Source organism: Pseudonaja textilis, chromosome 3 (assembly GCF_049901715.1).
Source record: "Pseudonaja textilis isolate UNSWEBS1 chromosome 3, rPseTex1.2, whole genome shotgun sequence".
Lineage (NCBI taxonomy): Eukaryota > Metazoa > Chordata > Lepidosauria > Squamata > Elapidae > Pseudonaja > Pseudonaja textilis.
Genome location: NC_141992.1, coordinates 200535789 through 200551876, shown reverse-complemented (window position 1 = coordinate 200551876; position 16088 = coordinate 200535789). Strand labels below are relative to the sequence as shown.

The following is a 16088-nucleotide window of genomic DNA, read 5'->3' as shown; positions in this document are numbered from 1 at the left end:
CCCACCCACCCGCTGGCCCCCACCCTTCGGCCGAGTGCAAACCTTACCTTGAGTAGAGCCACATGAGCTAGAACTGGAAGGTAAGGCCAATGGTGGGGGAGGGAAATCCACCCTGGGGTGGCTTGCTGACATTGGTGGGAAAGTCGGTCCCCTATTCCAGAGCTGCAGGAGATCCAGGACTGGCCCTTTGGTCATCCCGGAGCAGCTCCTCCAGTCCATGGCAGGCCCGTGTACCCAGGCGGAGAAGCAGCTGCTCCGGGGTGACCAAAAGGCCAGTCCTGGGACTACTGTGTCTCTGGAATATGCGACTGATTTTTCCACCAACGTCAGCAAGCCACCGCCAGTCAAAATTCAAATTAGTGAGCCGTGGGATTTAAAATTATGAGTTTGGTGGTCCCTGAGATCCAAAAGATTGGTGACCCCTGGTGTAGATCAGCGGTTGCCAACCAGTGGGCCGTGAGAAAATTTTGGTGGGCCGCAGAGAAATCCCACCCCCAGAGCACCCCCACAAAGCAGACCAAAGGCTATCCAGGCTATGCAGAAACACAAGGCTGAGCCACCCAAATGGCCCGTGGGAACCCTCCCCGCCCACTGACTCCTTACCCGGTAAACTTGCCTGCTAAATTGCTATTTTTCCTTTTTTTCCCCCTGACCAGCAGCTGTTCTGCTGTGCTGGGAGATTTAGATTAGCTAGGAAACAGGAAATGGCTGAATTTCTTGCTTTCCAGCTAGTCTTTAGATCTTCGGCTCTGCTTTCAAGTACAGCCGAACCTCCCTTAGGACTGAAGGTTTGCTTGCAAGCAAATTCAGTGCAGACTCACCGCAAGCAAATTTGAGAGACTGAGCTAGCCAATGGCAGATAGACAGATCACTGAATGATTCTGTGAGCAACTCAATCTGCCTGCTTTGCCTGATTTTGGGTAAAAGTTGCTCTTTTTTAAAATAAAAAAATCAATATTTACATGTATGGTGTGTTGTGAGTTAATTTTGTGAGTTTGCTTGCAAGCAAATTTTATGTGACAGACTGAGCTAGCCAATGGCAGATAGATAGATTTCCGAATGAATCTGTGATTCTGTGAGCAACTCCATCTGCCCACCTGCTTTTCCTGATTTTGGGTAAAAGTTGCTGTTTTTTAATAAAAAATTCAATATTTATATAAGTATTTGTAATATTTACATACAAGCCATGCCCAGCCAGTCACATGACCACCAAGCCACACCCACAAATTAGGCCATGCCCACAGAACCGGTTAGTGGTCCCTGGGATCTAAAATTATGAGTTTGGTGGTCACTGAGGTCAAAAGGTTGGCGACCCCTGGTGTAGATTATATCCAGGGGCGGGATTCTACCGGCTTGGACCGGTTTGGAAGAACCGGTTATGATTTTCCATAGTTAAGAGAATCGGTAAATAGGGCCTCGGACTGGCCCTGCCCCTCTTCGCCAGCTCCTCCGCTCCCTGCCCAGTCAATCCCTATCATGCATGCGCAACATCGTGCACATGAGGGACATGCCTGCAGCCCGCTTTTGCCCACCGGGCCAGCCATTGCTGCCTGCCTTTCGCTGTGGCCCTGCCTGATGTGATGACCTCCCTGGGTGAGTGCAAGCCCCAGTCGCCTTCCCTAATCCCCGCTTGCCTTTTGTTTTGCCCCTTCTCCCACCGCCACTTGCCTTCCGCTGGGGAACACGTGGAGAGGCTCCTGTTGGCTCTGGCCAGCTCAGCAGTGTTTCTCTCACCTGCTGCTCCATATGGGAGAGCGAGAGAGCCTCTCCTGGCAGAGCGAAAAGCTTGCGAGCGAGTCCCCCTCCCTTCAGGAAGCGGCTCCTGGGCAGCAGAGAAGCAGCCCGGTTGAATCCTGTTTCTCTCTGCTGCCCAGGAGCCGTTTCCCAAAGGGAGGGGGACTCACTCGCAAGGTTTTCGCTCTCCCAGCAGGAGCAAATGAGAGAAGCAGTCACTGACCTGGCCGGAGCCGACACAAGCCTCTCCACTGTTCCTTCCAGCTGAGTTAGGCTAACCCTAACCCCAATTGAGCAGCCTTGATCTGCCTGCTCACAGGTAAGCCTGCGAGTCATGCTAGCCCCTCCCCCACTGTCCCCGGACCTTGCCGGGCCCCACCATCCTCGGCCTAGGCTGGCTGGCTTCCCCTCCGGCATGGCCCCATCCCAACAGCAGTGCTGGCTGGGGTCTAGCTAGCCTCCCCACCACCATCCCCGGGCTTGGCTGATTGGCTTCCCCACCAGCGTGGCCCCATCCCGCCAGCAGCGCTGGATGGGGCCTAGTGAGGAGCCGCCCCCATCATCCCTGGGCTCAGCTGGCTGGCTAAGCCGCCATGCGGTGCTCTGCCAGCTCTCCCTACCATGTAGCGGCTGTGGCGCAGTGAGCAGCAGCCAGGGGGTCCCTTCCACCTCCTTTCTGGCCTGCACCCTCCCCTGCTGAGCTCCTCCCTAGCCTGGGCCACACAAATCGGCTTCACAAAGAGCTGTGCTGGCGCAGGAGTCAGAGTGCAGCAGTGTGTGTGTATGTGTCTGTGTGTGTAAGAGAGAGAGAGAGAGAGAAGGAAAGAAAGAGCAAGAAAGAAAAAGGAAGGGAGAGAAAGAAAGGGAAAGAAAGAAATAGAAAGGAAAGGAGGGGAGAGAGAGAAAACTCTGTGCTATTCTTTTTAATTTTTCCATTATTTATCATATATTAATATTTTACACTGTCCCTACACCTAGAGTCATTTTACTGCCTTTCTTTTGCCCAGGTATTTTTCAGGGTTTACATGTCTATAGTCCAGAGCATAAGTACATGTGTGTTTGCCAGAGTTGAAAGGGACCTTGGAGGTCTTCTAGTCCAACCCCCTGCTCAGGCAGGAAAACTCTGGATAGGATGCCAAAGTCTGAATAGAGGTCCTGGGAAATATGTCAGAGTAACAGAATGACCCTTAGAAGGGACTTTGGGAGGGAGCCCTATACCATTTCAGAGAAATGGCCGTCCAGTCTTTTCTTAAAACCTTCCAGTGTCGGAGCACCCAGAACTTCTGGTGGCGAGCAGTTCCACAGGTTGGTTGTTCTCACTGTCAGGAAGCTTCTCCTCACTTTTAGGTTGCTTCTCTCTCTGTTCAGTTTCCATCCTTCTGGTGCTTTGGAAGATACACTGTCCCCCCCCCTCTTTCTGGCAGCTCCCTAAAAGCCTGTTGCCAATCACCCACCTGGGCAAAGCCTGTGAGCCATTTCCTCCTCTCAGCGGCCCATGAAAGTCCATCTATAATAAGCAGGTGATAAAGTCAAAAAAGGTGACCAACATTTTTACACAACTATAGATAAGTTGAGGCTGGGGGTGAGAAGGAATGGCGGGGAGAGGAGGGGCCAGGCGAGGCACCCCTTGACGTGAGTGACATTGAGTTGGTCACACCCACCCAGACACATGACCAGTCACATGCCCACCCAGCAAGCCATGCCCACCCAGTCACATGCCCAGCAAGCCACACCCACAAATTAAGCCACACCCACAGAACTGGTTGTTAAGAAATTTGAGTCCCATGCCTGATTATATCCACACAACCAGGGGCGGGATTTGAATTTAACTGGTTTGGTAGGCATGGCCTAATTTGTGAGTGTGATTTGGCGACTGGGCGACTGGCTAGGCGTGGCTTGTGTGTAAGTATTGTAAATGTTTATGTAAATATTTAATTTTTTATAAAAAAACCCACTTTTACCCAAAATCAGGCAAAGCAGGCAGGCAGACTGAGTTGCTTGCAGAATCACAGATTCACTGAGAGATCTAACTTTCTGCAATCTGCTACCTGAGTCTGCACTGAAAAATAGAAGCTTCAGTCCTAAGGAAGATTCCCCTCTGCTTTTAGAAAGCAAGTTGGATTTCTTGCTTTCTAGCTAATCTTAATATCCCTTCACAGCTGATGGTCGGGGAAAAAAAAGGATGGAAAAATAGCAACGTATGCAAAGGCACAAGGAGGCAAGTTGGATGGTGTGCATGCCAGGTAAGAAGTGAGTGGGTGGGGGAGGGTGGGGAGGGGCCAGCCAGAGGTGCATTTTGCCGGTTTTCCAAACTGCACAGAATCATGACAACTGATTCTATAGAACTGGTCTGACCAGGTAGAATTCCACCCTTGTAAACAACTCTTTTCATAACCATTAGCCTCTATTGGCCTATTTATTTTACAAAGCCGCTTTTGGCAATTGTGTTTGTGTTGGAAGTGCTTGCGAATGGCCTCCTTTATTGTCTGCTCTAAAACGTTGACCCATCATGAGAGGATCCTCTTTCCTGCTGGAAGAGCGGAGTCCCGCTGGCTGGCCTCCCACCCCCTGGCATCTTCCAGGGTCTGCAGGATTCTCCCAGGACGCCTGGCGGAGGCCCAAAGAGCTCTTGGCCCTTCAGCCTGCTGGGGCGTCTTTCATCAGGGACTGGCCACATCCGGCTTAGCAGGCGGTCCCTTCCGCCTCCTTTCTGGCCTGCACCCTCCCCTGCTGAGCTCCTCCCTAACCTGGGCCACAGAAATCGGCTTCACAAAGAGTTGTGCTGGCGCAGGAGTCAGAGTGCAGTATTGCAGGCCAATTCTGCCGACTGCCGGTTCAATCCTGACTGGCCTGAGGTTGACTCAGCCATCCATCCTTCCGAGGTCGAAAAATGAGGACCCAGATTGCTGGGGGCCATATGCTGACTCCGTAAACCGCTTAGAGAGGGCTGGAAAGCAGTGGGAAGTGGCATCTAAGCCTCGGTGCCTTTGCTATTCCGCTGCATGCCAAGAGCCTTTTCCGTGATGGTTCCCCCACCAGCTCCTTTGGCCCCGGCATCTCGGCTGGCGCTTGCCCCTCTAGCTGTGGAGCTCACCTCCAACTTTCCTCCCTGACTCATGCTGACCCTTCCCAGGTGGCTCTGAGCTCCTCCTCCAGTTTTGGCTCCTTCATGGGAGACCTCCTCACCCTCATCGCCTCCTCAAGAGGTTCCTGCTTGTCTGCTTTCTCTTGGAATTGAACCCAGAACAGCATTGGCAGGGGCCTGGGTCTTCTAGTCCACCCCCGTCCATGGCAGGAGATCCTATGCCATTCCAGCTTTTCTTTGCACTGGATGGGACACGTAGAAAGAACAACAGGATAGAAAAATAGAGATGGAAGGGACCTCGGAGGTCCTCCATTCCAACCCTCCACCCAAGTAGGAGAGCCTACTACACCATTCTGGACAAATGGCTTCTTAAAGACCTCCCAGAACTTCTGGAGGCAAGCTGTTCCACGGGTTAATTGTCAGCAAGTTTCTCCTTAGTTCTAGGTCCAAGACTGCCAGTCCCTCGAGGGTACAACCGCCAGGGGCCTGCAAGCCTGGGACCCTGGCAAGGACTGGCTCAGTTGCCAGAGGAATTCTGGGTCTTTCCAGCAGCTGAGACAGACCCCCTCGGGCCCCGTGGGGGTAGAAACCAACCCTGGTCGCAGGGTTTCCCTGGGAAATAGCCCTTTCTTTAAAGATGGAAGGAAAACACCTGGATAGAAAATGGCGGCTACTCTTCATCAATGGAGGAGCAAACCACGTTTTTAAGAATACAGAAGAGACATTATTGGCCATTACGACTAATATTACGGCTAGTGGACTGCTGCAGGATCTCACCCTTTCCGCCCATTGGCTCTTTTTATCCATTTTAATATGTTTTACCTCTTAAGATCTGATGGTCTTTTAACACTGTAATTGTTTTATTCTCTTACTTATGACATTGTAAGCTGCCCAGGGAAGAAAGATGGGCAATATTCAAATTGAAATAAATAAATGAGACTATTTACCGAAATCAGCTGAATAGCAACACCTCTGCTCTGTCTGGATGCCTTAGCAGCCACTGAAAGCTCAAAAATATTGAATACACAACAGGATTTTCTGGAAGCAAACCAACAGCCCAGCAATATTATTTTTTCTTAAGTTATTAAAGTGCTAGAATTGAATACTGCTATATCTAAGAGCCAGTTTGGTCCAGTAGTGAAGGCTAGAAACCAGGAGGTGGTGAGTTCTAGTCCTTAGCATGGAACCTGGCTGGGTGACCTTGGGCCAGTCACATTCTCTCCGCCCACAATGCCAGGATAGGCAACAGGCGGGTTGGTCAATTCCAGTCACAAGAAGAGATTGATTGGGAGGTAAAAAATAACATGCTCTTAATGCTATTCAAAAATTTATAATTGAAAACAGGATTTTAAAGATTTGGGGGAGAATTGAATGTTCAATTTTATCTCAGCAATTGGAATTCACATAGTTTGCAGGCTTCCAACGTATTCTGTTCAGACTGTTACAAAAGAGGGAAGGATGCAATCATGGGAGGTTTTAAGGCAGGGGTGTCCAACCTTTGCTGGCTGAGGAATTCTGGGAGTTGAAGTCCACAAGTCTTAAAGTTGCCAAGGTTGGACACCCCTGTTTTAAGGGTTGGCTAGATGGAATTCACCAACTCCGCCCCCTTGACAATTAAAAAACTTTGATTCAGGGTGGTCAAGGCTCAATTTCTTCTAACAACTGAATATGGTCATTTGCACATCAATCGATTGTAAAATCCTGCTCTTTTGGGGTTTAGCAGTTTTATAGCTAATCTTAATCAGACACACTCAAGTTCTTTATTTTTATTCACGTCTGTAGCTTTAAAGAAAAAACCAGCTATTTAAAAAAAGAACAACAAAAGGGGGGGAGCACTTGAAGAGCAGGACACCCCAGTGTGTGTCTTGGGTGACCCGATCATCTTTGGGGCTGCCTGGAAGGGGACCTTGGCGAGGGAGCCTTCCAGGCGCTGCCCCGGGGCCTTGAGGCCCACCTTCAAGGAAGGGGGCACGGCGAGTCTCTTGTGGGCACCGCCATGCTTTGCCCTCCGTGAACTGCTCCCACTGCTGTGCCCTGTTGCCCTTCCCAGTTCTGCCCTTGCCTGCTCAGGAGCCCACTCCCCCCACAGGAAGCCAGCTGGTCTTCACCAGGTGGGGGGACGCCTCCCCTTCGGGTTCACCCACTGACAGGTGAGGAGGTATTCGGGGTAGGCCTGTGTGTCGTTGAAGATGACGAAGATGGAGGGATTCTTTGGGTTGTCTACCGTGCTGTCGTACCGCCGGGGGGTGGCATCTCCTTCCCGCAGGGGAGGGGCTCGCATGCTAGCGTTGCCCGCTGTGTAGTCCCCCACCAGCGTCCTGGTGACAAAGATATATTTGTTGCCATCGGGGCTGCGAGGCGAGTAGCGATCATGCACCGAGATATGCGCCTTGACTGCGAAGTAGACGCCGTGGCCGTAATGAGTGGCTGGAAACGGGTGGAGAAAGGAGCCATTCAGTCAATGGAGGCACGGAGAAGGGAAACGCGTGGAAAATATGCAGAAGCATCCAGACAGACAGGAATGCGGTGAATAACCCGCAACAAATTAACGGACATTTACGGAGACTGTAAGCCCTACGAAGGTTTAAAAATGTGAACAAAGCGCAAAGGGAGCTGTATTACAGCGAAGGTTTGACACTGAAAAGCAAGAAAACACAGCATGCAAGGGAACACAGAATAATGTGCAGTATCTCACAAGTATGAAGCTGTGGGGCGCTGCCCATCCCGTCCCTTCAGGGCGCGAAGAGGAAGCGAGGCCGGTGCCTGGCCAGCCGGTAGCTGATGCAGCCTCCAACAGCCCCTCCGAGAGGCCAAATGCCAAAAAGCAACCTCAGCACCATCCTGCCCAGTTTTTCTCCATCTCAGAGACTGGCTGGGCACTGACTGGTGCTGGTCACCTATAAGCCGCCTCCTGGCAGCGCAGTGCCCAGAAACCCTCTCCAGCTGTGCAGCCCCTCCCCCACCCAATTCGACCTCTCCAGCTGCTGCCAGTCCCCTTCCTGCCCCCTCCCACCAAGGGCACCAACGTGGCTGCTGCAGCTGCTCTCACTTCTGGTGTGGCTTCTCTGCGGCGGGTGTGTGGGTGTGCGTGCTTCTTGGATCTGGGCACCCCCCAGGCCAACCCCTTGCCCTCCTCACGAGAATGCCCCCTTAGGAGCCACCAAGGAGGGGTCCCTCTGCACGCAGTCACTGACCATTCCTGCCACAAAAGCTGCGGTTGAAGCCGTGCTGGCAGATCTCATGGCTGGACTCCTCCGTTGTGCCGTGGTACAGGATCCGCTCCACCGCCCGGTGCCCACAGGCCTTCTCCATGGCAGCCTTCTTCAGCTGGTACTGCTGGTAGAGCAGCGGGTGCATCACCTTCTCCAGCTGCAACGCAGGGAGGCAGGTGAGTCAGCCGCACACGCAGCTCCGTTCCCTCCCTGCCCCACTGGGCACACGGGGCCCGCTCGACCCCAAGCCTGGGCTGTCTCCAAGCACCCCCTCCCCTTTCTCACACAGGGACCCCAGCTCCATCTCTGCTCTGAAGCAGCCCCAAAGAGGGGCAGCTATGCGGAACCGGGGGGCGGGCAGGGGAGGAATTCCCATCCCTCGTCCTTCGAGCCAGGGGTGCCAATGGCAGAGCCAGGCTGGGCCAGCTTGTGGGACGGCTGCCCTAGCGCCCTCCGGGCCAATCCTGGACCACTGCCCTTTGCAAGGAAAGGGGGGGCTGTGCCCCAGTGGCGAGACCAGGCGGGGGCCTCTCCGCAAGGCTGAGGGGGCTCCCCCAGATGGGGGCTTGGCAGGGGCTTGGGACAGAGGAGGCCAGCCGACATCCCTCCCAGCAGGGCCGAACCGCCAGCACAGAAAGAAGCGGCACATCCCGGAAGGGCCCCTGCTCTCACTGCTCCTCAGCAGCCCTTCCCGGCCCGGCTTTTCCAGAGGGGACTTGCGGGTCAAAGGCAGGGTGTCCGCTGAACCCACAGCAGGGGCAGATGCCAAGGAGGGGACCTGTAGAACTGAGGCCCTCTCCAGGTTTGGCTCAAGGGAACAACCCCACATGAAAGCAAGAATCCCCAACGTGGCAGATAGGAACTCCAACTGACCTGGTTAGGGGTCTTCTGCTCCTGAGACCCCACCAGCCAGCCTCATGGCCAGAGAGGGCTGCCCCTGCGCTGAAGGGGAGAGAGACAAACAGCTACCTTGACGATGCAGAGCTGGCTGTGAAGGCCGCCCAGCGTGTCATAGAAGCCTTGGACGGTCATCTGAAACTCTGCAGAGTCCTCAGCCAGTGGGAGCAGCTTCACTTCGCCCTCAGCTGGGGGGTCTAGCAGGGCTGCAGAGAAACACAGACCATGGAGGAACAGCTGCTCTCCACCCCCAGGCCAGGGGCCCCCACTCTGCATGTTCAGGGAGGTCTGTGCTGCCACAACAGGGGCACCAGGAACCCACTGGGTGGGGCACATGTGCAGGGCATCTACCTGGAGAAGAGAGTGGAGGCTGGAGCTCGGTGCGGCCAATGGGCAGAGTGCGGCCATTGCCAACGTCGTACTCCTCCATCCGCTCAAAGTCCACAGCAACAGGCCGCCCATCGAAGAACACCTCCAGGCGCTTGTGGCCGCGGCACCATGCTTGCTCCAGCAGGGCACTGGCCTGGGCCGAATAGGGGGTGGGGAAGCCCTGCTCCGAGGGCTCCCACCGGACCCAGCGGGCATCCCCACTGCCCATGGCCACTCCCACGTGCAGCAGCCGAGCCAGCAGCAGGGCGAGGTCTCGGGTGGCGGCCACAGGATAGTCCAAGAAGCCCGACACGGTGGCTACAGGGCCAGCAAGCTTGATGCTCACCGCATGCTTCCTCTCCAGGTAGGCCAGGTAATCAAGGCAGAGAGCGGGCAGGGACAAGAGGGCCTCATTCTGCACCATTTCCTCCCGCACCTGCATGCCCAGGGCATGTTCCAGCTCCTGCACCACGGCCTCTGCCTCCTCCTCCAAGGCGGTGTAGACCTGCAGATGGGTTGCAGCCGCTGCCTCCAGAGAGGCTTTTATGACAGACAGCATGTCGGCATCAGGACTGGATGGCTGCTCCTGCTCAGAGCGCAGAGAGAGCTCCGTGGCACGCGCCAGCTCCTCCACTTCCTGCCGAGCGCTGTCCATGGACTGCTGGATGGCCAGGAGCAGCTGGGCCTCCTCCTCCTCCAATGCCGTGCTTGGAATGGGGCCTGGGATGGGCAAGGGCCCTTCTTCCATTTCGTCGAGGTCAGCCAAGCTGGCCTGCTGCTCGAAGGCGGGGGGGACGTCCGCCAACGGCTCCACGGCTGTGGCTGTCTGCCCCTCCTGCCCTGCTGCAGGAAGGGCCATCTGGGGAGGCTGGAGGGCAGCCAGCAGGCCCTTGATCTCTTCTGCAACGGGAGGGGGACCCAGCTGAGCAGGGAAACCTGCACAGAAAGGGGGAACCCTGAAACTACCCCAACCCCAACCCCACCCCGAGCTCCAACCTTACACCAGGAAGGGGATGGTGGGCAGCCCTTGCTGTCCTTCACCTCCAGGGAGAGGCATTACCCAGGTTAGCTTCGCATGGCTGGTCAGCCACCCCAGCTGGGCTCTTCAGCTGCTGCTTGCGGCCATGCAGGGAATCCCGCCGGCACACGAGGGCAATGGGCTCCTGGGACGTCTCCAACTTGTGCTGGTGGGGGGGAGGGAGAGGCCCTTCAGAGGCAACCCCCACTTTCCAAGCTCTTTTCTCCCCTCCAGCCTCCGGGCCCAGTGCACTTCCCAAGCCCCACCCCCTCCTCCAGGGGACGCACCTGGGTCTCTGGGAAGTGCCACTGGAGGTTCTCCAGCCCGAAGGCACAGCAGCAGCTCCTCTCCAGGCCCTGCAGGATGGCCTGGCCACGCTCCTCCAGCAAGAAGCGGCTCATACCAGGCAGATGCAGCACCACAGACCGGACACGGATGGCAGAGAGCAGACTCTGCAGGAGGTCAGCTGCAGCTCGACACGCCCAAGTATCACCGCTCAGCTGCACAAGAGAGACACCATGCCCGTTTCCTTCTGGCTCACTTGTTTTGCTTGGCAAAAGGTCGGCAAAAGCAGGATCTGAGCCCCTCCCTCCTCTTTGGCCACGGAAGCGGCCATTAGCCCAGTGCCCAAGGACTCGTGGCAACCCGCATCAGAGGGAACACTGAAGGAGGGCAGAGCTGGCAAGTGCCTGGCACCCCGTGTGTTGCGGGCAGGACGTGGAAGGCCCCCGCAGCAGCTGCCCCCTTTTACCCGCAAGCCCGTGACCTCGGTTCCCTCCAGGGGCAGCAGGGTGACATCAGCCAAGCTAGCCAGCAGTTCATGGCGATGGAGCTGAAGGTAGCGAAGACGGCCAGGTTCTGTGGTCACCAGCACCTCATCCGGCAGGCAGTCCTGCAGGCCTCGCTTCAGCTCAGCCACGTTCTCCTCCTCCAGGCCAGGAAGGGTGAGGCCCTCCAGGTGCTCCCCATCCTCAGCCAGACGCACGAGGCAGCAGCGCAGTCCTGCCTGCACCTGGGCCCAGTGGGGGGATGCCAAGGCCAGCAGCTGCCGCTCGGACAAGGGCAGGGAGATCGAGCTGAGAAAGGAGTCCAGGAGGGAAGCAGCCAGCTGAGCCGCGGACGGCTTCAGGGCCATGACCAGCACCTCCTCTGCCCTGGGAATGTAGCAGGCGCCCACCCCGCGCTCAGCAAGCCGTTCCACCAGGTGCTCCTGCACTTCTGCCAGCTGCAGGAACTCGAGCACCCAGGCTGAGCAGGGCAGCCGCTCCTGCACCACTGCATGCAAGGCGGCCTGGATGTGCTCCCGCAGCTGCCGCCGCCGAGTTGGATCCCCACCCGAGATGTGTAGCCCAGCCTCCTCGCAGCGTAGAATGCACTCGGGAGCAAAGGCCCCCAGCTCCTGCAGGACACCCGTGGACTGCAGCAGTCGCCTTGTAGCTGCTTCTGCGACAGGAAGGGTGGTGGGCAGGGCCATGCCAGCTCCTGCCGCCTGCAGCTCTGCCGCTGCCTCCGGGGGCTCCAGGAAGTCATAGTGAGGGGAGACCTTCAGGTCACCAACGGGGAGCTGGTGGGGTTGCTTCAGCACCTGATCCACCACTGCGGGAAAGGAAGGCAGCAGGATGAGAAGAGCCTTTTCGGCACCTCTCGGAAGTGGAGCCAGGAGACGCGTCTCGAACAGCCCTCACCTGTGCGGTCCTGAAAGGAGACCACGGCCAACATGCCCCCCGGGAGAAGCCGCACTGCCTGCACACGGCCCCCGCCACTCCGCCTGCTCTCAAAGTAGAGGGTCAGCACCTCTGGCTGCAGCTGGCTGTTGTGGGGACTCCGGACCAGGATGCTGTCTGTCTGCTCCACCCAGTCCAGCACCAGGCTGGCCCCGTCCAGCAGCTGGCTTTGCACACGATCCGCCAGCGCCAAGAACTCTGCCAGGGAAGCCGAGGAACCAAGTCAAGGCAGCCAACGAAGACAAGCGGCTGCCCTTCAGCTTTGCCCTAGGAACTGCCCTCTGTCCTTTCCACCCCCACCCCGCCCCCCAAGACAGATTGCTGGGAAAGGATCTCCCCTTCAGCTTCTCTGGAGGTTCCAAGCGGGGAGCCAGCTAACCTTCCTCCCTCCTTTGGAAACTGATGGCCCAACTGGAGGCCAGAGGCTAGTTTCCAGGCCCAGCGAAGCCAGGAATCCCTGGCAGATGATGGCTAACTCTGCCCATAATGCAGGATCCTCCCTGGTGGGCACACAATCCCAGCTAGCCAAAAGCTGCAGCCTACGTGATGTAGCTTGGTGCAGGACTGCAACGTTTGGCAAGGCAGTGGATTTCCTGCCCTTTGGGTATCTGCCCCTGCTGGTGTTTCTCGGGGAGGGGGGCAGAGTAAGGGAGCATGGGCCAAGAGGAGGCCCAAGGCACCTGGTGGCAACCCCACTTGGGGGCCAGGAAGGCCCCTCAGGAGGCTCAGCTGGCTGCGTTCTGAATGGAGGAGGGCTCCACAAGTACCTGCGTGGCTGAGCACCACCTGCAGCTGCACCAGCGCCTGGTCCCCGGCAGGGCTGCGCCAGATGGAGTAAGCGTCCCTCTCGCAATCCAGCAGGTGCTCCACGTAGAGCTCCACCAGCTCCAGGCTGCTCTGTGGGTTCAGGCCCTGGAGGAGCACCTTCCCGTAATCCCGAGGAGCAGCGGGCTGGACCGTCAGCTGCACCCCTTGCAGGGCATGGTCACTTCTGGAGAGGACCCTCTGGGCATCTGCCAGGGAGGAGACCAGCAGGGGAGCTCCAGGAGGAAAGTCCTCACCTCAATGGCCAGCCAAGCCACTACCAGGGACAGGCCGAGGCAGACCCCAAGCCGGCAGGCCTCTGTGACCAGCCTCCCATCCAGGGCCTCAACCCCTCCCAAGCCAAGTCCCAGAAGGACCCAGCCACCTGTCTGGGGCAAAGCTGGAGCACTAAAGACCCCAGCCTCATAGCCACCTAGGTCCCTTGCACAATGGACTACGCTTTCCATCATCCCCAACCTCCTCAGTCTTAGAACACACGGACTCTGTAGCCGGAGGTCAGTGGCTGCTTTTGCAACGCCTGCTAATAAGCTCAGCTGGGGTCGACGGGGAGCCGCTGGGCCTCAGTGGGCCGCACAAGCCCGCGCAGCGGACGGCCCAGGGAGGGTAAGCGGGTGGCGGGCAGGCATTGCGAAGAGGGCAGCCGCTCTGTGAAGCCCTTGGGGCTGCCGGCCTCCCCCTCGGGCAGAGCCCCGGGGCCGGAAGCGTTGCTGCCCGACTCCCACCGGCCGAGGTCCTCACCTTCGGGGCGCTCAAAAGTTAGCGTGGCGCGGCCGCCCCTCCGCCGCCAGCTCTGCACCGGCCCGCCGCCCGAGCGCCGACGGTTCTCAAAGTAAAACACCAGCAGCTCATCGGCCACGTCCGAGGGGACCCCGAGCACCGCCACGGCCGCCGCCGCCGCCGCCATGGGAAAAAAAACCCAAAAGTCCGCCCGAAAGAGCGAGGAAGTCCGGGAGGGCGGAGAGCCCGAGGTCCGCAGCAGCAGCCGCGCGGGAAACGAAAGCGAAACGGCCCGCGAGCCAGAAGGGGCGCCGCCGCAGCTGCCTTCCTCCCTCCGGGCGGCCGCCCCGCCCCGCCCCGCCCCGCCCGTCGGATCTCCCCAGCTGTGCCGCTGGACTCCAATCCCCCCGGCCCTCTGCGACCACCGCGCTTTCCCGGGGGGGGGGGCGGGGGCGCTGTCCTGCTGCTCCTTCCCGGGGCTTCGGAGCGAACTACGATCCCCAGGCAGAAAGACCCCCCGCTGCCCCGCCCCGCGGCCACGAAACCCCGCCCCGATGTGGCGAAGCCTTCGCATATGCCCGACTCGGCGGTCGGGGCGCTGCTGGACCCGATGCCTGGAGGCGCGGGGTGGGGGTGGGGGTCCCTCAGGCGGAGGCTGGGCCGGCGAGCGAGGCGCCTGCAGGGGCACGCGTGGCCTGGGGGGTCGTGGCCCTTCAGAGCCACGCAGCACCCTCCGGCGGCGTCGCCCGGGCACAACCCCGTTGGAGGAGCCCGGGGGCTTCAGGAGGACCCTGGGACGCCCCCGCCCCCCATGACCGCTTGCCCAGCCCAGCCCAGCTTCCGAGAACCCCTCAGAGCCTCCCCGGGTGCCAGGCAGGCCAGCCGGCCGGGGCCAAACGCCGGCACGGCCTGGCGGGTGGTCCTCGGGGGGGGGGGGCAAACTACACTCCCCAGCTGGAGGTTTCCTGCTTTCTGCTGCCGTTGGGGAGGCCAGAGGGATTCGGGGTGGCTGGAAGGCTGCGGGAGGCAGAGCTTCGCCTCCTCCGGTGGGAGGGAAGAGGTTTTTCAGGCTGGCCTTAGCACGTTTCCCCTGGGTACCTAAAGGGTCCCGAGAGGTTGGCAGGGCTGAACTTGTTGACGGCACATTTTATAGATTTGAGAATTTTACTCAGCACCTGCGTTCAGTAATTCCCAGGGAGGTGAATTTCTAGTATAAAACTTAGTATATGCCAGTCACCATGAGTGCAATCCACACTACACAACTGCAATTACACAGCAGTTGCAGTGAACATGCTGTGATTATTGGCTTTGTGGGTCTAATATCCTTACTTTTTAATTTATGTTATTATTGTGCACTTTCCTAGGTGGACAATGGCACATTTTCTTTGTTTTTCTGTGCTGCAATTTTGATGATCTGATCTTTGATCATAAAAGATCAACCTAAACAAATCACAAAACAATCTGTAAGTACATTCAGAATTGGGCAAGGCTTACTGGAGGGGTGGCTAATAACAGGCAGAAATAGGGATGAATTCTGGAAAGGAGTCCAACAAAATGGAGCCCACAAGAGAATGTCAGGGGAAGGAAAGCAGAGCCCATCACTGTTGCAATGTACTGGTAAATGAGAGTAATATGGGAGAAACGAAAGTTATGGAGATAAGAGTAACTGGGAGGAGCTAAAAAGTAGCAGCATAAGATACCAGCTATGGCATAGGTTTGCATTAGCATAATTATGTAGAATGCTTCTTTGTCCTGCTATGACGTATGCATGTAGCCTATAAAAGGAGTACCCACCATTATTAAAGTGCCTTTTTCATCCCGAGTAAACACTGGTGCCGTGTGTTTATTTATTTACCATGAGAAGGCCCAGGGCTCTGAGTTCAGACCCTGTCGTCGCCAGGAAGCAGGCAGTGAAAAGCCACACATCACCCCAACTGGGCTCCTTTCATCGTAGTTGCTGTGCTCCAGGTCTGCGTTGGAGTAGTCACCAAAATAGTTTGATTGCACACTCTGTGATCAATGACACATTTCTGAGCCATGCACTCACCATGTACAAAGGTTTATCGGGGAGGGAGGGAGGGAGGGATGAAGCAGGGACAGCCCCCCCCCCAAGCACCCAGAGACCTGCCTGGCAGGGGATGGGCTCCTCTCCTTGGGCTCGGAGGGCGGGAGAGAAGAGGGTCAGGCCGGATTCCAGAGGACTAGAGCAGAGGCAGCCTTCATTTCCTGGTGGTGTGGAAAGATCCAATGGAAGAAACGAAAGACAGCAACACAAAACAGCAATTCTTACTTTGAGATTCAGAGGTTTATTTTGCTAATAATTTGGGGCATAAACAACCATCATAACACAACTTACTGTAACGAACCATTGCAATGAGTCCACTGTCACTGGTCCAGTAAAGACAGCTTATGGACCAGTGGCCCAGAACACACCTTCCTGGGCATACTTTTTGTGCTCTTCTGCACGCATTTCACAGCTGCCTTCCTTGTTCTTCCTTTCTGAGTCA

The 16088-nt window shown here is 57.0% G+C and overlaps 1 protein-coding gene and 1 long non-coding RNA gene across 3 annotated transcripts; one reads left to right on the top strand and one right to left on the bottom strand.

Moving 5' to 3' along the window:
* The first annotated feature begins 1913 nt into the window (after positions 1-1913).
* LOC148126506 (uncharacterized) lies at positions 1914-5396 on the top strand. The gene is made up of 3 exons (XR_015743346.1): positions 1914-2053; positions 3894-3977; positions 5258-5396. It is a non-coding gene; the product is annotated as an uncharacterized LOC148126506 (long non-coding RNA).
* Positions 5397-6570: 1174 nt separating this feature from the next.
* PARP10 (poly(ADP-ribose) polymerase family member 10) lies at positions 6571-13898 on the bottom strand. 2 transcript variants are annotated; one of them, XM_087931907.1, is made up of 10 exons: positions 13603-13898; positions 12807-13052; positions 12001-12237; positions 11067-11911; positions 10603-10815; positions 10358-10481; positions 9280-10233; positions 9001-9134; positions 8014-8188; positions 6571-7246 (listed from the first exon to the last, which is right to left on the bottom strand). In XM_087931907.1, exons 1-10 carry the CDS (start codon positions 13766-13768, stop codon positions 6924-6926), a joined length of 3417 nt encoding a protein of 1138 aa, XP_087788033.1. In that variant the 5' UTR covers positions 13769-13898; the 3' UTR covers positions 6571-6923. The 2 variants fall into 2 exon arrangements, with proteins under 2 accessions (XP_087788033.1, XP_026577652.2); XM_026721867.2 differs by having other exon boundaries at positions 9280-10197; positions 13603-13872.
* Between the last annotated feature and the right edge of the window lie 2190 nt (positions 13899-16088).

Excerpts from the sequence above, each read along its gene's own strand:
- PARP10 (XM_087931907.1), bottom strand. The coding sequence starts at position 13,768 with ATGGCGGCGGCGGCGGCGGCCGTGGCGGTGCTCGGGGTCCCCTCGGAC. Across the intron at positions 12,238-12,806 it reads GGTGGTGCTCAGCCACGCAG|AGTTCTTGGCGCTGGCGGAT; the intron begins GTACTTGTGGAG and ends CTTCCCTGGCAG. Across the intron at positions 11,912-12,000 it reads CTCCTTTCAGGACCGCACAG|TGGTGGATCAGGTGCTGAAG; the intron begins GTGAGGGCTGTT and ends CCTTTCCCGCAG.